The following is a 21,826-nucleotide window of genomic DNA, read 5'->3' on the forward strand; positions in this document are numbered from 1 at the left end:
ATACACTTGTGCCACTTATTTTTGGTGTCTGATTACGTGGTTGGAGCAACCTTGCAGGAAATAGATATGTATTTGCTCATATTTAGAGTTTACTTTCCTCAACTTTCGTCACTCTTTGCCTTTTAAACTATTTCCCTTTTCTTCTATAGTTTTCCCAGTTCTTCCAATTTCCTCCTAACTACATTAGCAGAAGTTGAAATTCCTAAAAGCACAGATGGGATAGTTTGTTGACCCATTTTAGCTCAATCAAACCAAAAGATGCTTATAAGAATTTTGTTAATTATAAATATAAATTCATACCCAACCAGCAACAACCAATCCCACCTGTCCATTTGCTGGTGCAGTTCTTCTCATCAAAATTTTTCCGTCTGCCATTTCTCCCCTACTTTTATGTTCTTTGAGTTCCACTGTAGCTTGAGTATGTGCATCTGACTCATCATGGGTAAATGAAGAAACCACAATGAACAGAATTCCTAGGTGTTTCAACTTTCTTCCCTTTGTTTTTTATCTTGAAGTTTTATTCATTTGCATTGAATCCCTGTTTGGTCAGTTATGGTCCACCATCTCTTTATGCTTCTAACTTGGAATTCCATGTCGAACTAAAATCTTATTCTGGCTTATGGAACTCAGAGGAACTAGTCACTGGCCTTTCTCGCGTGTCATGGGAGAAAGTGGATGTAAGCTTCCATCGAAGTCGGGTTAAATTCGCTGCCCACAGCATTATTCAGGTCTCTTCTCTCATTAACCGCCCACACCATCAACTTCTCATTTCTCGTTTAAACGTTGAGTTCTTACTTAAAAAATGCGAAATGCAGGTCAAAGACCATTACATGCACTCAGAAGGTGCAGACGTTATACAACACATGATTGATCATTTTCTTTTATAGGAGAGCCCCATTGGCCCCAAATTACAGCATGTAAGGGCCTCTTACACGCGATGTTAGAAGGTAAGCTAATGCTACGCCATGTACATATAGCTTCTTTTCTTTCTCTTACTCAACTTCAACGTTTAACAGCACCCATAAATTTCATCTGCGGTGCAGGGTGCTGGTTTCTTAGCCTCATCAAAGCAAATTGAGAAGATCCCCTTATTACTACATTGTAATTGTTGCCAGATACTTTGTCTATTAATTGTTGTCCACTGTAAATCGATTGATAAACTGGTCCGTAGTGGAGATCTATCTTATGTACTGTTATATATGCTCATAAGTATCGCAACTGTTGCTTATTTTTTATAAAAGAAGTTACAACCGTGGAGGGCCAGGACAGGGTAAAACTTGAGTCTGCATTCAGGACCTCTCTCGCAACAATAAGAGCTTGCGTCAATCTTTGACGAAATTGTTGGGGTCTTGTTAGGATTGATGCTGTCCCAGTTTTTGAAATGATAATGTTGGACGATATCAGCAAAGAATCATTTAGTGATCAAAGGTGCAGTCATGCAGAGATTATAATACTAAAAATGTTAAATTATGTTACTTAGCTTACTATTACCACAACTTTTAGGCATATAATCTTTTGATGACAATTCATAATTTTTCTTCTTACTACTTTTACAAATTATTTGATTGCTCGTTTTTTAAGTCATAAAGGGTCTTATCAATTATTTATTCCACGTATAAAAAGTAAATGGCTCATGAAGTATGTAAATTATTATTTTTTTTTAATTTTTTATATATACAATTATTATTGATTGAATATAATAAATATTTAGTAAGGTGGATTTGCGATTTTTAGTTCCCAAAAAAAGTGAAAATAAAGAAAAGAGCATCCGACCGTCACCGTAGAGGGGACGAAGCTTCTCTGGTCAAACTTCAAATGCTCATTGCATTGGTTCCCTCTGAAAATTCTTACTCCCTACGGTTCGGTGCAGTTCTCGCAACGGCATCTCCATCGTCTCTTAAAGTCGCACGAGCGCGCCGCCGTCGCTGAAACTCCGGTTCTCTTCAGTTCCGTCGCCGATGGAAACCACCCTCACCTCCGCCTCTCATTCTCTCTCTGTTTCGTGGCCCCCCAGTTCTTCTACGCGAAGGTTCGCTTCAGTTTCTTCTTTCAGTTTTGTGAAACTTGGCATCACGAAGCAGTCGTCTCTCGGGAGAAAGTTGATTTCGCGCCAAAACTGTTTGACCAAAGTCCGAGCCTCAACCGACGGCGCTGTCAATGTGAAGGGGGAGCAGAATGACGATTTCGTCCTCGAAGACGTCCCGCACCTAACCAATTTCCTCCCTGACTTACCGGTAAATTTAGTAGTGTTATCATTACCTTTCATCTCATTAGTAACTTGTAAGATGTGGAATTCCGGAGCATATACATATGTATTGTTTGTGATTTCCAGTCATACCCAAGTCCGTTGAAGAAATCGCAAGCTTATGCCATCGTAAAGTAAGTCAACATTTTACCTCAAAAAGAATTAAGTATTTACTACTATGCTTTTCTCAGTATTATTTATTTTGGAAGTTAATGTATTTGCCCTTTTCTCGCGATGAATAACATGCTTCATTGAATGTGTTATATTTTATTGTTTTGTCATAGGAGAACATTTGTGAGCCCTGAAGATATGGTGGCACAGAAGGTAAAGTCACTCTTCCCTAGCAACTTTTATGCCCAAGATTTTATGTATTTGTTGAGATATAGTCAATTAAAAGGTCACATTTTTCTTTCAGATTGTTGTTCAGAAGGACAGCCCCAGAGGAATACATTTTCGGCGTGCAGGGCCCCGTGAAAAGGTATGATATTGAATGATTATTAAATAAAAAAAAGAAAGAAAAGATGCAATATGTTCCTTGAAAGGGCTATTTGACATAACTGGTGTGTTTACTAGAAGCAAATATATTAATGTTCTTCATGGAAATGTATTTTTTTTCATTTTAATTTAGGTGTACTTTAAGCCAGAGGAAGTGCGTGCATGTATCGTCACATGTGGGGGTTTATGCCCTGGAATTAATACAGTGATGCGGGAAATAGTTTGTGGTTTGAGTAACATGTACGGAGTAAATGGGGTCCTTGGAATTCAGGTTAGATTTGTAACTTGGTCTTTCATTATCTACTTAAAATTAGTTTGTAAAAGGTTTGCTTATGTTTATCATTACTTGGATGTCAAAGCTCTTTTTTAACTTTAATGCCATCCATTGATGTACCCTGCCTATTGTTGTTGGATAGCTTAGCTCTGTGGCCATTAATTTTACACCTGGAGATTTTTAATGTTGTTCTTTGTGTTTAATTTTCTTAAACCAAGGATGGTCTCTTCTGCTTCATGCTGCTCATGAGTATAGTGCAAATAGTAAAACCACCCTTGCCTCACTTTTTAATCTTTGAAACTCAAGGTTAAGCATCATATCCAAGTAAATAACTATCCTGTTAACATCCTGGTTGTCTTCTGTTGCACCTAAGAATACGGTAATCATGCTAATGAGAATTTTCAGGGAGGATATAGAGGGTTCTACTCAAAAAATACTATCCAGTTGACTTCAAAATCTGTAAATGATATTCATAAACGTGGTGGAACTTTCCTGCAAACTTCAAGAGGAGGTCATGATACCAATAAGATAGTTGACAATATTCAGGATCGGGGAATAAACCAGGTGAATATCGTATTTTTCTCTGGATGTGTTTTTATTAATTTAAAAAGTTTTTGAAGATAATTTAGATTACCAGGTTTACATAATTGGAGGGGATGGTACTCAAAAAGGCGCAGCTGCAATTTATAAGGTGATCATTGAAACTATATCTTCTCCTCCTGTTTTATGGTTGTTTAAGTATTTCTAAGGTGATGTCTGCAAATCTTTAAGGAAGTGGAAAGGCGTGGGCTTAAAGTGGCAGTAGCTGGAATTCCCAAGACAATTGATAATGATATTGCTGTAAGTTCTCCCAGTAAGATCTCTGTCAGTGTGGTGCATATTATCTACAGTTAGATACTTGGATTGATGCTTTTTGCTTGCGCTTAGATTTGTAATATTTTTCTTTTACCTATGACATTGATTGTACTCACTTGTTCAGATAATGGTAATGAAAGGCTTAAACCAAACCTGCAATGAGAAAAGACGTTACTTAACTGAAGTTCTCTATCTCTGATGAATAGGGGAAATGGCAAGATTATGGGATAAGTTGTTTATTCTGCAGCCTTTGTATTGGCAGACATGTTATGGCTGGGGAATCTGAAAAGGCAGATATTTGCATCTGTTTTTGAGATAAATGCAGAAAGCCCGTAGGTCAAGTTGGTTAACCAATTTTTGGATTTTCTTTTACCGGCACTTCATTCACCATGTTTTAAGCTGATGTGGCATGTATGTGCATTATGAAATTTCTTTCATCCTTGTTGGCAAAAGACTGTAGAAGACCTGAGGTGTAGAATGCGGATGCATATGTTTGTTACTGGATTCTGGTGTGACATTCGTTAGCAACAGATTTATTTTCTTCATTTCATAAATTTGTTTACACTCAATTCAAGCTTGATTCTGCATCTGATTGTATAGGTGATAGACAAATCATTTGGCTTTGATACTGCTGTAGAGGAGGCTCAGAGGGCCATAAATGCTGCACATGTGGAGGTTGAGAGCGTGGAAAATGGAGTTGGAATTGTGAAGCTTATGGGGCGCTACAGTGGTAAAGTGATTGAGCATTGTGTAAAAGGAGCTAATTGTTCTTCCACAAGCTTTTGAGTCTAATTCTAATTGACTTTTGTATTTTTCCCTCAGGATTCATTGCTATGCATGCAACATTGGCGAGTCGCGATGTGGTAAGAAACATCAAATTCCTCCATTTCTAGTTCTTTAATATATGAATATCTGTCGTAGAACTGTCTTTATGCGTATTGTTCTTTTGTTTACGAGTATATTTGAAACAAGTATTACTAGATGTTTTCAAGTTTTTTGTTCATTCTCCTCACTGATTGGAACTTTATCTTTTATGCTGACTGGTTTAATTGTAGGGCTTTTCAAATATGTTGGAAATATTATGACTGCACTTTGCAAAGTCTCCTTACAGGTTGTGGATTGTGACAGGATTGTTGCTTAATACCCGAGTCCCCATTCTATTTGGAAGGGCAGGGTGGGCTGTTTGAGTTTGTTGAGGAGAGGCTCAAGGAAAATGGGCATATGGTGATTGTGCTGGCTGAGGGTGCAGGACAGGAATATGTTGCTCAGAGCTGGCATGCAGCTGCTGAAAAAGATGCATCTGGGAACCGGTTACTTTTGGATGTTGGCCTCTGGTTAACACAAAAGATTAAGGTATCTTGGAGATCTACAATTTTCCTCTCTTTCAAATGTTTTGGCTTTCATTATTAACAGCTCAATATGTAGATTCTTCTAGTTGGCAGTTCCTCTTTATACCTTGATACTAATTAACTTTCATTGTGCTGATATGAATCTATACACTGCAGATTTCCCTGTCTCATGGTTTTGTTATTGCCAAACATGCATTCTTTCCATTCACTTTCCCGCGATATCATATTCCTGTGCTGATTTATCTTGTTCCTAATAAATAAATTTTGATTGCCACATGACCTTCTCCCCCACTGATATCCTTGGATCTTCTGTTAAAGCTGAATATTTGAGGAATTTTGTCATATCTTGCTATTTAGTTTTAAGAAACGTGTCAATTTGTATTAGCTGTACTTTGTGATGGTAATAGGATTTAATGCTAAGATCTTCTGCTGTCAATCTCTTTCCTAGTTCCTGCTATTGAATTTGGATTTTTGTTTTATTTCCAGGATCACTTCACAAATGTGCGGAAGATGGCAATCAATATGAAATATATAGGTAATATGTTTTCATGATTTTCCATCAACTTTGGTAGGGATGCTTTCGATTGAGCCAATTTTATCACACAACTTATCATATGGTTTGTCATTTTGTATTATGCATCCCCCTTTTTATCTAACTGGGTAAAGTTTCAAAAGATTAGCGAAAGCATATTGACTGAGAATGGTAAAGGTGAAAATTAGTTTTTCTTTTGTCCTAAATATTGTAATGCTTTGCATCATGAATGAGAGTTTGTGAAAGCAAGCTTAAGCTATAAAATTTGGGTTCATCCGTGCTATTATTTTCAATGTCTGAACCATGTGCTAATCAGGACTTCTCGATATTTTACTATTCACATATAGAGATATTCTCATGATCTTATTCTTAAATTCCGTTACTTTTATGAACTGGTTAATTTACACAAAGCTTTGGAAGCTCCTCAACTTTGTATTTGGGTGAATTTTCTCTCGCCACCTTGAGAGAATAATGGTTGCATAAGGCCAACTTTTTAAGTCTAATATGATGAAATTATAGTTGCGTTAGCATTTATTTTCCTCTCCAAGTTCTTTTTTTCTCAATTGATACATGAAATGCTTCTGCAGATCCTACATATATGATTCGAGCAATTCCTAGTAATGCATCGGATAACATCTACTGCACACTTCTTGCTCAAAATGCCGTTCATGGAGCCATGGCAGGATATACTGGCTTCACTGTTGGGCCTGTAAACAGCAGACATGCCTATATTCCAATCAATGTAAGCTCTTCGCTGGATATATAATACTATCTTTAAATACGAAAGCTATATAGTATGCATGTGTCATGCTTCTTTGGATATAATAGATATATATATATATATGTAAATATGTGTACATTTACTAAAGACAAATGGATTAGGTAGATGTTTAGATGGCCTGCTCGTGCATTTTGTGCCTGACAATGTAATTACTTGAGTTCTTAGAGTTAACTTTGTGGGTTTGTATTTCCAGCGAGTAACAGAGACACAAAATACGGTGAAATTGACAGACCGAATGTGGGCTCGACTTCTTACATCCACAAATCAACCTAGTTTTCTGAGTTGTGAGGTTGTGCAGGAAAGAGTTAATGCGGAGATCTTTGATGAGATCAACAGTATGAAGATTACTTCGATATAGAATACGTGCCATTATTGTTGGCTGTTACCTCTTGGTGTTTGTTGAGTGTCCATACTGCTCATGTTTTACGTTGTGGTACGTCGAGAAATTGCTCATATTCAGGCTCTTACCGACATAAAACAAATAGTACCGGAAGTAGCAGTAGTTTATTATGGATGCTTTTTTCAAATGTGAAATGAATGCATAAATGATGCTTGTAGATAGAGTAGCTTTTCCCATTTGATCTAATAAAACACAAAGGAGAAATCATCTGAGATTCTTAAACAGTTTTATTTTGATGTGACTTGGAAATGTCAGAAACAAAATGATATAGCTTTCTTTTCCGTTGGTGAGGCTTTCCACTTGTGTGATAATGGTCCTATAATTTGTAGTTGAGTATTTTAGCTGGGGAACACCTCATATGGCCATGTAAACTATGTTTGGGACAGAAAATCCTGCAACCAGTTGTTCTAGAGGGTCCCCCACTTGCAACTAAAAGTCTGCAGGTGTGCTCTCTTCTTTGATTTGTTTAGGTACATCATATTGTTTTTTTTCTGGAGATGGACAATCTTTCTTTGGCTTTTGCTTTTCATACGATCGTTGGAATTTCAGTATATACATTTAACTTATATAAATAATAGTGTGAAAATATTCTCACGAAAATTTTCATTGGTTATTTCTTTTTTTAATAATATCAATTTTTTTTTAGATAAATATATTATACTTTTGTTGGAGAAAGTGCAAGTACTTTATAGTGAAGTTTTAGCGGAAAGGGGAGTAGTTTGTGTTCAGAATTAGAAGTGAGAATATGGTTTATGGTATAGTTCATGGGTTCTCATACAAAATCTTGGGTACATGTGTTATATGTTTTATTATGGTATTTGAAGAATAATACTTCATATAATACCGTACTTTTACTATCTATTTAAAATGTACCTATCAAGCTAATCAATATTTCTATCTTGTCTCTCTCTCCCCTTCCTTTTTTGATGTCATTTTTCTTTATGTTTTATATTTTCGATCGCACCAACAAACTTTTACCAGTTTCCACAGCCGGTATCTAATGCCTAAGAAGTGGTATTTGCTACCATGTTAACTTCCATTACAAAGATACCTTGGAGAGTGCAAGTAAGTTCCTCTTCCAATGCCTTTCCTCATGGGAGTAACGACATGCATCTTCTATCTTATTGCTATTCTCAACCTTCTTCCTCTTAGGCTTGTCCTCGGCCGCTTTGGTTTCCTCCTTGTCTACTGGAGCCTTGCGCTTCTCCTTGGTGAATGATGTGTTTTCTTGCCCTTGGCTTACAAGTGGACGCTCCGATGTTGGTTTTTTAACTGTCACCTCGTATTGCCTCGACATATTGATCACCTCACTTTCAACACACTTATTTTTGCTTACTATTAACAATAATATGTTCAAGCAAAAAAGTTCCAAAATATTTGAGAGAAAGAGCAATTTAGAGAAATTATAAATTAAAATTACATATCGTAATATAAGCCTTTTGATATTATTCGGCCATCAAAATAATTCATTTTTCTTTAAAAAAGTAAATTCTCATTGGTCTTGAGAATGATACGATCAAACAATTATTTATTAATCGTTATTTATTTAACAGAAAGGGAAAGATTAAGATTATCGATGAAAATTCAATTGTAGGTAATGTTCAAATTCATAATATACTATACAACAATATAATAGTCATTTTCATTGTCTCTTTGTTTTCTTATTTCATGTCAATTTTCCAGCAAGAAGCAATGGCGGGTTGTTTCACAAATTTCCAAAGATTGAGGGTCAGAGCAGTTTAAAAACTCATTTTAAAATAATATATTATTGTTTAATATATATATATATATATAACTTGACCTAACAAACGTATGAGGTAAGATGACAAATATTTTTGTTCCTCGCCGGCTTTGAAAATATATAGTTCAATAAAATGATTATTCTTTAGTTCACCTTACATTTATTTATCGTTTTGAAGTCGGTGAAAGGCAAAAAAATAAATAAATAAATATACAAAGAAAACAAAATGTCAGAGACTACAGCATTGTCATCACTCACACAACCTTCATCCTAATACTACCAGTGATAGAAAACACACATTTTTCATCTTTGTAACTTGAAATTGGAGATGACATTTTTTATTTCAATTTTATAAGTGAGGATGAAAAAAAAATAGCAATTTCATCCAAATTTCACTGGAAAATTAGTTGTCACATGTCAAGAACATGTCTTTCCCAACGAAATTGATATTTTTTTGATAGAAATATATATAGGGCAAATTGCAATTTTCGTCCAGTTTTTTAGGGGTGTTGGCGTTTTCAGTTCAGGTTTTTTTCAAAATAGAATAGTAGAACAGTAATTAAAAAAATTTGGCAATTTTAGGACAAATTACCCTAAATCGACCGGAATTGTGCACGAGGGAGGCACATGAGCGTTTGAAAGTTGGGGGAAGCTGACGTGTCCGGTTAAATGAATTAGGTGTAAAAAAAAAAGGGGGGGGCAACATGATGTGGCAAAACTGACGTGGAAAAAAAGGCCACGTCAGAGCATCTCCGCCGTCCATCTCTTGCTTGGATCCTTCACGAAACATTTACCAAGAAAATCTCTCATTTCCTCCGATAAACTTCTGGGGATCTCTGGCACTTCTTCACCTACTCCAATTCTCATCATCAATCCGGTAATATATGAGCACCGCCATGCCGGATTTCCAGACAACATCTCCACCACGACGCACCCAAGCGCCCAAATATCCGCCGGAGGCCCCTGCTCGCCCCCGCGACCATCTCCGACGACATGTACAAAGGGGTGCCCCTCAATTTGCACCCCGTCGCGGCGCCTTTTCTCCCTCCATCCCGCTTCGTCAGCCTAAAATCGGCGATCTTCACGCGGCCATTCATGCCTAAAAGATGTTTTGAAACTTGATATCACAGTGAACGCACCCGAACTTGTGAATATAGTGAATCCCTTTGAGCAAAACTTTTGTGTATCCCCGGACTTCAGATTCCATCCCCCCACCACTGGAATTCCTAAGCTTATTAGCAAAAGCGCCGCCGGGAGATACTCCAACAACACATTATACAATTACTCGCCCTTCTCATATGAACAATTCTCCCCAAAGCATAGAATTGCAATCCACGTTTGCAAGCTGACGTGGCCTTTTTTTCCACGTCAGCTTTGCCACGTCATGTTGCCCCTTTTTTATTTACACCTAATCCATTTAACCGGACACGTCAGCTTCCCCCAACTTTCAGACGCTCACGTGCCTCCCTCGTGCACAATTCCGGCCGATTTAGGGTAATTTGTCCTAAAATCGCCAAATTTTTTTAATTACCGTTCTACTATTCTATTTTGGAAAAGACCTGGATTGGAAACGCCACCGCCCCTAAGAAAATGGAGGAAAATTGCAATTTGCCCATATATATATATATATGTATATTTTGGTCAAGTTATTGTCCTTATTTGTAAAATTGAAATCAAAGTGCCTCCCACCAAAGAGTTATAGAATAAATAATACATTTTTTTCTTCATCAGTATTATTAAAGGTCTACATAATTTGTAACTAAAATAACAATAATATGTACAATATTTTTTCATTGGTTGAAGAGCGATATGTAGAATGAGATTTAAAACGCAGTAACGCGCAACCCAAAGCCGAGAAAGCCTATATATATATGACCACAACAACTTATAACACTATTTTTTAGTGGAGTAATTAAGCACAACATATAATATATAAATAAATTAATACCTCCATAAATTGTATTTTCCTATTCCAATTTCTTTTTGCCAATATAATCACTTTTCATTTAATCAGAACCATTATTTCATCACAACTCCTAACATGAAATACAGTATATACTATTACTAAAATACCAAATATTTCCAAATATCTCATATTTAAAAAATTAGAGTATTTTTGTATCATATACATATAACCATATTAATAGATACACTATTGCGTTTGCAGTCAGAAAATTCAAGCCCAAATCGAGTTTGGTCAAATTCGAGCTAGTGATGCACTTGTCTTATAATTGAAAAAGAATGATCAATTATACGATGCGTGTATAGTACTTGTAGCTGAACCCCTTGTACTCGAAATCTTGTCTTCTCCATGGAAACGATGCATGCATTACTACATCATAATCACAGGACCTTACCCTACTGATTACAACTATTCTGCAAGTATATATTAATGATCACTTGATTCGTTGATCGACAAGCCCTTTGACTTTTGTATCCAATGATCAAGGGCTGGGATCTGCACAATCTTCGGACATCTTCACTCTTCTCCTCCTCCTGCCGGCACTAGCCGGCGGCCCGTACTTTCCGGCGTCCATAGGAAAGTTCAAAATGGCTTTGCTTCCCCTCATCTTGAAGGCAGCGCAGTCGTAAGCCCTGGCTGCATCAACAGCAGTGTCGTAAGTCCCCAGCCAGACCCGACTCCCCTTCCGGATAGGGTCCCGGATCTCCGCAGCATATTTGCCCCACGGTCTCCTCCTCACCCCTCTGTACCGCCTTCCCAATCTTGCTATAGGCTCCGACCCGAAAGCCATCTCGCATTGAAGGTCGGACTTAACGGGTTTCTCTATAGGAGGAGGAAGTGCTGGAGGAGTATCATCTGGGCCCGGATCATCATAATTATCAGAACTAGAGCAATTCATGCTGATTTGTGGCTTCATTTCAACTTCAAAGAAATCAGGCTGCAAATCCAGGTACCCTGAAACGGGCAAGTCGTGGGATTGCTTCGGGTCCGAACACGACTCCGACCCGGAAGAAGGGGAGCCGATCTCACCGGACCTCCCGACCGAGGTGTCGGCGAAAACATCTGGGAAATGAAGGTTGAGATTGTCGAGGAAGGACTCTGCAGACGTGAAGTCCTCCAGGAGGTGTTGCCGTATCAGATCCAACGTTAAACACTCATCAGGAGTTGCCATGACAAATAGATCGATCACAGCAAGAACCAAACATAAACAGATAAACTGTACAAACTGCTGAAACAGTTTTCTGTAATAATACTACAAGATCTAAAGACCTATATATATATAAAGACTTGAACTTGAGGATCGACGGTGCGTTTCTTGAGATAGTTAATTAGCAAAGAAAAAATGGATGTGGGCTATATATAGAGAGAGCGAGCTACGATCAGGCACAATAATTAATTCAGTACGACCAGACTTGATCAGGACAACTGTGCTTTGCGGATGGAGACACAGTGATTGTACTAAATAGAGGCTGGGGACATGAAAGTATCTTGTGGCTAGTTGTAAATATCATAAACAGAGAGAGATATTCGTATGTGATTGATAGGTAATTTGGTGTAAGATCTTATCTGAAGGATAGCAATGAGGGAGAGAAAGTCGCTTATGCAGACATATATAGACAAGGAGGGAGAGATTTAGACCGGAGTTGATGTTTTAGTTGGCTGCCCCCAAATTGCATATTACTCCCTATGTTTCAAATTTTAGTTAAAAGTTTTTCCGTATTTTTAAAATAAGCAAAAAACTTCTCTATTTTTTTAAATATAGCACACTTGTCACTCACTTTTTTACGACGTTAATTTTTTTGTCATAAAATCATTATACCCTAACTTATTTTCATAACTGCTGAATCTTTTTTAATTGCATAATAGCCGTATGATTTAATCAATTAATCTCAATCTTTAATTAAATCTTAAATTATTAAGAGTACATATTTAATAAATTTTGATGTACATTATATTTATAATTATAAAAATATAAAATATAAATTATTATTTATAAATAATAAATTAACCCATCTCCCTCCCCACCTCCACCCCAGGCCCCCCCTGGGCGACGATGATTGTCCAGAACATCGATCGCAACGCTATCATATCATTCATTCAATTTTTTTTTATATTTTTAATAAATTAATTTTTTTTTTTAGAAAGAAAATACTTTTAAAATAATAAAAAAAATAATTGTTTAAAATTTAAAATAATAAAAGAATGTATTAAAATTTTCATTGTAAATACACATACTAGTAATTTAAATAATAAATATTAGTTATAGTAAATAAGTTATTAAAATATATTAAAAGTAAGTATTAATTTAAAGTAATTAATAAAGTATTATTATTGTTCATTAATATTTACATTGATTATAAATATTTAAATTTTAAAAAATGAACTCAGTATACTATTTTTTGTATTATGATTTTAATTAAATTTTTTAATTTAAATTATAATTTTATAAAAAAAATATACATTTTTTTGGAGTTTGATATTTAAATAAATATATTTAAGAACAAAATTATTTATTTTTAGAGGGATGAAAATTCAAAAAAAATCATTAAAAATAAAGTTACAATATAAGGGCATTTTTGTAAATCAACAGCAAAAAGATTATGTCCACCTGCACCCCCACAGCGAGTGCACTCCATCTATTGTAGAAATTAACAGAATGGGGGTTTTGCACAGAACTTTAAAAGTTACGGAGAATTTTTACTTATTTTTAAAATATAAAGAAACTTTTTAGCTATTCTCGGAAATACGTGTTAAGAAAATGAAGAACACTATGAAGAAAATTGTAAAGAACTCCACTTATGGAGATGTACAGTGCTCGTCTTTAAATACAATGAATAAAAAACGTGATAACGCGTCTTCTTTCTCCAGCTCTACTCCTTTATAACAACTTACCTGAGTCTTCTACTTTGATCACTTTTTCTCTTGAGCAAAATTACCATGAATATAACGTGTTTTTATATATGTACCAAATATATCAAAATTCTATTGTTACTTTTAGTCAATTTTGCATCACTTTTTATTTGGTTTTTGCCTTTGGTCTTTTTTATTGTAAGATCCATTAGTTAGAATATGTTCACATTGCATTTTACGTCCCCACAAGTTAGTTTTATTTGTAATTTTGCTCTTATTACTTTTGAACTCACCACATTGTCACTTATGATTTCAAAAAAATTATAATTTTTAATCCCAAATCTTAATCGTGTTAATTCTTTTAAGGGAACAACATGTGCATGACACATGTTCGGTTAAGTTTTGAGGGGAATTAATTAAGATTCACTACAAAAAACACAACTGTAAACCATGGTGAAAAATGAAATAGTTGTAGCAAATAGTCATTGACTACGACCATGCAACGGAGGGTGGCTAAAATATTTCCCATGGCTTTCCATGACTTTTTCTTGATGGAATATCTATGTTTTTGCATTGATTTTATTTAATCGTAGTCAATAAAAATTATTTGCTATGGTTTTTAGTCCATAGCTATTAAAATTATAGCCAATAATCATTTTTTTTTTCTTCTAGTGATTGTTTCTATCATAAATTTGACGTAATTAAGGCGCTTGGGATTAGTATCATAAACCTTTTGGAGTTATGAAATGAAATATGGCGAGTTTGAAAATAATGGGATGGAATTACAAACAAAATAATTTGTGCAATTATCCTGAATTAAATTAAGCTGTAGATGAATGTTAACGTTTGGCCAAATTTGTGGCATAAAGGACAGGTGAAGTGAAGGACTTAATGAGAGAAATGCAAGTTGTGGGTGACGCATCCGTATCATATGACATATGCTGCTTGCTAGTTGCTAAGGCTGCTGAAGCTGTAGAGCAGCCTTCTTAGAAGGGAAACTCGAAAACACCTCGAAAATCGAAATAATGGAATTTCATGACCAACGATGATCCCTCATGACAATAGTGGTTATGAGTTAGAATCTTTTTAAAAAAATAATTACGTGCATAAATCAAACGCCCCACGACTTCTATCGAATTTAATCATTTTGAAGTTCCATCATCGAACAACGCATAACAAATGCCAAATAATCTTTTCATCGTCCCAATTAGCTTACACCCGTTTATCTTAATTACAAGTGATAACAATTGTCAAATTTTTTATTTGATCGAATTGAACATTAAAATTTCACTTATTCTATATATTAAGAGAAAGCACCTTCTTGACGTCTCTCGTATTTTTGTATGCTATATTTTTTAGTTACTATTTTTTTCTCTTTCAAAATTATTTATTTTTTTTATCATAATTATTTTTATATTATTATTTTTCCTACAACAACAATAAATTAGTAGATAATATATACTTATTTTAAATTTTATGTGCACATACATTAAATATGCCAAATACAGCTAGTATCATATAATGCATCGTCAATACTTTGCAAAATCATCACATACAGTATCACACCTAACATACCAACCATGTCTTAGCTTATTCAAAATTAATGTTTAGGGTGTATATATGTTTCCGACACCTAAGTTACTTTTTAATTTTTGAAACAGTAATTAAAGTAAAAAAAAAAATTTTTTACATGTATTTTCACTAAAAACACATAAATCTGATATCACAGTTCAATATAAAACACAATCTTATTAACTAATTTAAATATATTTTTATTTTTCATACAAAAATCGATATAAAGTTAAAAATCCAATTTTTTCATTTAAAAAAGAAAATTGAAAAGAAAGACCATTCTCAAAATGGCTGTTAAAATCAATGGCATTAATTATTACAAAAGTCAAAAACTAATAATGGAGGCAACAACATTTGTCTGCGTAGTACTTCCTAAAATATAGTCAATATTTGGTACGTACTTAACAAGGAAAAATTGAGGGTTTCATCATTCTTTTACGTAGACTTTAGGGAACAGGTTTCAGACCTAGGGTTTTGTTCAGATTGCCCATTGTGAAATAATACAATTATTACAAGAGAATTTTGACCTAGCTTGTGAATTGATGGATTCCTCATCACACTCCTGAATCACGGGTTTACACAATATTCTCTTCGAAAATTCATCCAATTAAATCAATTATATGATCAATGTGATATATTTATTATGTAATTGTTCACTATTCTTAAGTTGTTCACCAATTATACAATAAATGTATTATACTCATGCGAGTATTCATGTCTGGCCAAATTCAATTCGAATTAAGAATGTCTTTCAGTTTCTACCTTGGACATATATAACATTTATATTGAGGCACTACAAAAAATATAACATATAACCGTAGCAAATAGTCATTGACCACGACCACGCAACGGTTGTAGCTACAACATTTGCCATGGCAAATAGTTTTACTATAGCTCATAACTGTAGCAAATAATTTTTCATGATGGAAAAAAACTAGTTTTTTGCATTAATTTTATTTAACTGTAATTAATATGATTATCAAAATTTTTAGCCATTGCCATTAATATTATAATCAATAATAATTTTTTTCTAATAAGGTACCAACAGCTTTCTTTTATTTAATTTTTTTTGTTTATCTTAATTACTATACAAGAACATAATATTAGTAATAAAAATTTCAAGTGACAATATAAAAAATTGACTTTCTTTTCTTTTCAGCAGTCATTTTCTCAAATTTTATTAAAGACAAGGATTGTCCAAACATTATATATATCATCAGTGATGTAATTAGTGATTAATAAAATTATATATAAAATTGTTATTATACATAATCAGTGACAGGTGCATAGAGAGCGACAAATTAATAATAATAAATATGATTGTATTGGAATTAAATCGATTGTCATTTTACTAATCATTCAAATATTAACAATTAAGACCACATAACTCCAGTTAAAATATTTAAAATTGATCATATTAATCGGTAAATATAAATTATTTTATAATTTTGGGTATTGACAAAATATTTTAATAGTAATAATATATTTTTCTTGTAGTACGACAGAACCCAAAAGTCCAATTCTTTTTGTTACATTTGCTGAAATTGTCAAGCACAGATTTCATGCGTCAGAATATTAATTAATAAATAAATAATTAAATAATAGTATATATATGACAATCCTTACATATATAGGGAATAATAAATATGGACAACTTAGGGTTTGTTAATTATAACTCAAGGTCAAATAATTATTATTTTAATTAATTGCTCCAATAATTAATAAGTAAAAAGTAAGCCATCTTCGTGTGTATGATTGTTGGTTTCAACTTGTATGTGGTTTGTTTTACCCTTGATCAATTCTCCCTGTGTTGCAACCCTACCTTCGTGAAATTGAGGTCTCATAATTAATAATTAATCGAATTTCATAAATTTGATGATTATATATAAATATTATAATTTTATCCCATGTGGATATATTCGTCAACTTGAATTATTAATGTATTGGTCATTTTTTAAATCTTTATGTATTGAATGATATAATAAATTTTTAATATATAAATGTGTTTCTTAAAAAGAGAACACTACGACTACGGTACGTAATTATTGTCACTATATATGTGTAACTGATATTTAACTTTAGTGATAATTTAATGCACAACTTTTGTCATTAGTTCTTAATTAATTAATTACCACTTAAAACTTTAAACACTAAATATATATAATTAGTTAATTGTCTACGTCACCAACCTAAGACCTCGTACTAGTGTGCGATTAGAAACTAACTATTTACAAATTAAGCACACTCGATATGTGTGCGTAATTTAAATTTTTATTATATTATATAATTATATTTAAAATAAGATAAGATGAATAGCTAATCAGAAAACTAATACAATCAACTAACTTTAAATTCACATACTCTAAAATTTCTAATAAAATTAATTGACTCTTTAAGCAAATCACATTTTGCCAACCATAATAGTTTGCCAGTTGATTAAGCTCAATCGACCGTCAGACAATGCAATAAACGATGATAATAAAACGATTAGATCAGCCAATGAGGCGTTGTTCGAGTGGTGAGATTGAGGCCTTACAATCAAGAGGTTGTGGATTTTTTCGAATCCCATGAATGTGGTACATAGTTTACTTCTAATAGCAGTGTCTTATTTTTTTTATTTACTTTGAATATATTAATTAATTTAAAAATATTAAAATATTAAATTACTATTTAAATTTAAATGTATTGAATTATATAATAATGATGTGGATTCCAGCCAAAAAAAAAAGAGAGAGAAAATGGATTAATAATGACAAGAAAAAATATAATTTATTATAAAAAAGAAAAAACATTAAATTGATTGAATATGACATAGCAACTTTTGTTTTTAGCGGCTGCTGGTTATTCCCCGGGCCATAGAGCTCCATTATTATAAGAATGCTGGACCACTCTCCTACTCTAAAATTGACGACTTTGGAATAAAATTTATTATTCGCTATAATTTTAATAATTATAAATTAAAACTATGATAAATATTTATTATTAAACAGAAAATTATTCGTCACAAAAAGTTATTTTCTTCATATCTATGAACCAAAACAAATATCTTAATCGCACTCGTAAAAACCACAACCAACAATCATTGCTTAACCCTCGTCAATAATAGTTTACTACGACTATTTATTCTTAATCACGACAATTAACCATTATTAAATGATATATTTCCTCTAGTGTGATACGCTCCGCCCCGTCTGTAATCGTTTTTAAATAGATTGAAAAACGAAATCTAAATTTTCAAAAATTTTAAAATATGTCGGGATGCATGTGACGAGTGTTTAGTATTATTTTTTCTTGCGATATTTTGAAAAAGATTGATATTATTTTAGTGAAAAGATTGAACTAGAAATAGTTGCAAATCTTCATAATGACGTAGAGCTAAGACACGCATACGTAGTTTATAAAAACGATGGACTTGTATGTCCAAAACCCCTAATACGCACCTAGATATTACACGCAGATTTTAATTTCAATGCAACTTGCTCCTACATGCACATAATTAGCTAGAGCATAGACTATTGTTTTCCTCCACCACACATTTTTTTATTCTATAAATCTAAAAAAAATAAGCGTCAAAATACTCAAATTATAAATATTTACATGTCTAGTGAGACTCGACCTATATAACTTTGAACTTATTCATCGGATCTCAACTTTAACCGTTAAATTGAGACATGGTTCGTAAACACGACTCCTAATTGTACATACAATTTTTTTCAGTGTTGTTGAAAAGTAATGCGAAGCCTTAGTTTCTACCATCCACGAACATTCTTTGATTATATCATTTTGCTCCTTATACTTTTTTAACTTTCCAACTCAACCTACTTATTCTTTTTTCTTTACTGCATCATTGGTAAGGTCAAATAATTATTAATTTCATTTATATACCTTGTCGAATTTTGGGTCATGTAAATATGGATCATCCCACTTAATTTGGATTATTTAGTACATGCATATCATAGTTTGTTTTGATTTTCACCAAAAACTAAAATAAAAAATTAATTATTCTCTACGCTACTAATCGCTACGGTTTAAAACTTATAGCAAAATAATATACTATCACCGTGATCAGATAAAATCGATGCGCAAATTTTAGTTTTAACCACAATTAGTTAATATTCTTTATGATTTTACCTATGTCTAAAATATTTATTATATTTTTTGCTATATCAAATATTTAGGCCTTGCTTGCAGAAACAACGGCTAATAGTTTTTGCACAACCATAATAAATTATATCCATCACAATTTTTTATTTTTAACCATAGTAAAAGCCATATTTCTTTTAATGACTTATGTCGTTAGTCCAGAATTTTTTTAAAACGGTGTGATAAAAAGTTAAATAAGATATTATTATGCAACTCGTTATTTTTAGGATTATGGTCCTTAGAAATAATCATCATACCAGACAAAATATTAATAATAGTATCATACAAGTTGCAATTAATGAAGTCGTGCAACTTGAATTGGTGAAAGAAACTAGCAACTTCTTGTTGAAATTTGTATGGTAAATTGTAGAGGGTTCTTATGAGATTTGTTCCAATTAAATTATTATAATAAGAGTAAAATAGTAAAAAATAAAATTTTATTTTATTTAAAAAAATTGATTCGAACTTACAACCCTAATTGGTTTAAAAGTATTTTTTCTTTTTTATCAATTTTAAAAGCAAACATTAGCATCCAAAATACTTTTCAAATATTTTTTTTAATCAAAAGTTGAAAAACATCAGTTCAAAACTCTCGCAAATACTATTAAAATACATTTATATTTATATCAATAAAGTTGATTTATTGGTAATTAATTTCAATTTTCGATGAATTACCAAAGAGTTATTAATTATCAAAAATGGATTTTAGTTCAGCGTCTCAATTAGGGTGAATTACATTGATATTTTATAAGGTAATTAGTTCTAATTGCACAAACAACTTCTAACTCTTTGCATATAATAAATATACTTTTTGAAATTATAGTTGTAATTATTAGTACACCTTTCGTTCAGTAGCAAAATTTACCCGAAATGCTTCCTAAGACACATTCCAATAACACCCTCTTAAGAGATTTACATATAATTTTATAAAAATAAAATGTATTTACGTAATTAGATCTAATTTAAAAAAATATTGACATAATTCACTCTGACTATTTTTACAAATTTAGGTTTTATCAAAATGATAAGGCTGTGAGGCAATTCAACTAATAAATCAATATACTAAAAACAATAAACAACAAATTATAATATCTTTCGATTTAGTTAATATAATTATAAATAAATTATAATAAGTGAAATAAATATTCACATATTTATAAGATTCGAATTAATGACCTCAATCTTAACTATTAGATTAAGGCGTGGTTGGTCCTTTTCTGTTAGTTGGCAAAAGCAAAAAACAAATAAAGACGTTGGATTTGGAAGATAATTAACCAAAGTTGTCACTTTCATATGTAGAAACGTGCTTCCACCTCATACAAACGAATAAATAAATCAAACAACTCTTACACTACATTATCCTATATCTACAAATTATTATTTATTATTATTATTTTATACATTAGATTAAGAACCAAAGTCACTATTCCTTTTTTTCTCCCCTAAACTTTCAGAAACCCCTAAATCACCCCAGACTTTTTGCGTCAGGTGCATTTGAGTCCTAAGTTCAAATAACCATCAGCCTTGAGTAACCCAAACTTGGATGAGGAGATAACGGCGACAGCGGCGGAACTTCAAATATTCCCTTTCCATCTCCGCCATCCCAAACGGCCGTCCAACTCGACGGCGTTAATGGGACTGCCGCCGTTGCTTCACTCTCAGTTTTAACTTCCCGAATTTCTTCTCTCCTCTTAACTTCTTTCTTCTCCCTTTCTTCACACTCCCACTCCGTCTTTCTCTTCCGGCAACCTGCCGCCGGCGCGGCCTCATTCTGCGGCAAAGGGTTTGAAGTTCCAATTTCAAGAGGGAAATTCAGTATGGCTTTGCTGCCCCTCAGCTTGAACGCCGCCCTGTCATAGGCTCTCGCCGCCTCCACCGCCGTGTCGAACGTTCCGAGCCAAACCCGGGTTCCCTTCCTGTTAGGGTCACGTATCTCCGCCGCAAACTTCCCCCAGGGCCTCTGCCTGACGCCTCTGTAATGTCTCCGGTCGGCGGAGTTCGCTTCAACCTTTCTCTCAGCCACCTTCTGCACTTTGAAAGAAGCATCGAAATTCTGATCCCACTCCACTTTCTTGCTCACTGTCGGAATGGCTATGTTGAGTGACGGCTTCCTCTCGCTGAAGTTCTTCTGCTTCATAGGGTCCGAACTACTACACAGAATTCGTGGCTTGGTTTCAAACTCCAAGAATTCAGGCGCAGCTTCTGATCTGAAGAAGCCGGAGAATTCAAGATTACTGGTAGCTGTAAAGACAGGCATGAAAACAGAAGAACTTTGCTCAACGGAGGAAGAAGATGTAGAGCTGTTGGTCAGTTCAGAGAGAACAGAACTCGAATTGCTTGAGGTTCTTGAAATCTGGGAATTATCCGAGTCAAAAACAGGAGATGAACAATAGGTTTGCAAGAAGGCAGAATCATCAAGAAGGTGCTGGCGTATGATTTCCAGGGCTGAACTTTCATCAGGCGAGGCCATTGTTATCTGAAAGATCTCGCAGAAAAGTAAAAGGGTTTTGATTTCTAGCTAGTCTTGATTGGTTGGTCTGAACTCAAAGTTGGTTTGAGTGGAAAAGAAGGAGTGAGGGGGTTGGGTTATAAAGGGGTGGAAAATATGGTGGAATAGTTGGGGTGG

At 33.7% G+C, this 21,826-nt stretch overlaps 4 protein-coding genes and 1 pseudogene across 4 annotated transcripts in view; 2 read left to right on the forward strand and 3 right to left on the reverse strand.

Annotated features, from left to right (window-relative positions):
- LOC105160652 (putative lipase YOR059C) overlaps positions 1-1,398 on the forward strand; it is a 5,045-nt gene extending 3,647 nt beyond the window's left edge. Inside the window, exons 9-11 of the mRNA XM_011078131.2 lie at positions 631-728; positions 816-947; positions 1,044-1,398. Coding sequence (XP_011076433.1) covers positions 631-728; positions 816-887 — 170 coding nt within the window. The 3' untranslated portion in view covers positions 888-947; positions 1,044-1,398. The remainder of the gene's footprint in view (positions 1-630; positions 729-815; positions 948-1,043) is intronic.
- LOC105160653 (ATP-dependent 6-phosphofructokinase 4, chloroplastic) lies at positions 1,741-7,226 on the forward strand. Its single transcript, XM_011078132.2, has 14 exons — positions 1,741-2,234; positions 2,333-2,379; positions 2,530-2,569; positions 2,661-2,723; positions 2,874-3,011; positions 3,420-3,578; positions 3,652-3,705; positions 3,786-3,854; positions 4,470-4,599; positions 4,692-4,732; positions 4,998-5,222; positions 5,705-5,753; positions 6,338-6,492; positions 6,725-7,226. The coding sequence occupies exons 1-14, from the start codon at positions 1,959-1,961 to the stop codon at positions 6,887-6,889; spliced, it is 1,611 nt and encodes a 536-aa protein (XP_011076434.1). The 5' UTR covers positions 1,741-1,958; the 3' UTR covers positions 6,890-7,226.
- Positions 9,383-11,002, reverse strand: LOC105160744 (annotated as a pseudogene).
- Positions 10,930-12,222, reverse strand: LOC105160655 (ethylene-responsive transcription factor ERF106-like). Its single transcript, XM_011078133.2, has one exon. The coding sequence runs from the start codon at positions 11,804-11,806 to the stop codon at positions 11,117-11,119; it is 690 nt and encodes a 229-aa protein (XP_011076435.1). The 5' UTR covers positions 11,807-12,222; the 3' UTR covers positions 10,930-11,116.
- Positions 20,471-21,770, reverse strand: LOC105160656 (ethylene-responsive transcription factor 5-like). Its single transcript, XM_011078134.2, has one exon. The coding sequence runs from the start codon at positions 21,668-21,670 to the stop codon at positions 20,708-20,710; it is 963 nt and encodes a 320-aa protein (XP_011076436.1). The 5' UTR covers positions 21,671-21,770; the 3' UTR covers positions 20,471-20,707.

Source organism: Sesamum indicum, linkage group LG4, assembly GCF_000512975.1.
Source record: "Sesamum indicum cultivar Zhongzhi No. 13 linkage group LG4, S_indicum_v1.0, whole genome shotgun sequence".
Lineage (NCBI taxonomy): Eukaryota > Viridiplantae > Streptophyta > Magnoliopsida > Lamiales > Pedaliaceae > Sesamum > Sesamum indicum.

Bases quoted from the DNA above. Each gene is read 5' to 3' on its own strand.
- LOC105160655 (XM_011078133.2), bottom strand. From the start codon at position 11,806: ATGGCAACTCCTGATGAGTGTTTAACGTTGGATCTGATACGGCAACAC.
- LOC105160653 (XM_011078132.2), top strand. From the start codon at position 1,959: ATGGAAACCACCCTCACCTCCGCCTCTCATTCTCTCTCTGTTTCGTGG. The intron at 2,724-2,873 runs GTATGATATTGA...ATTTTAATTTAG, and splicing joins GTGCAGGGCCCCGTGAAAAG to GTGTACTTTAAGCCAGAGGA. The intron at 3,855-4,469 runs GTAAGTTCTCCC...CTGATTGTATAG, and splicing joins CAATTGATAATGATATTGCT to GTGATAGACAAATCATTTGG.
- LOC105160656 (XM_011078134.2), bottom strand. From the start codon at position 21,670: ATGGCCTCGCCTGATGAAAGTTCAGCCCTGGAAATCATACGCCAGCAC.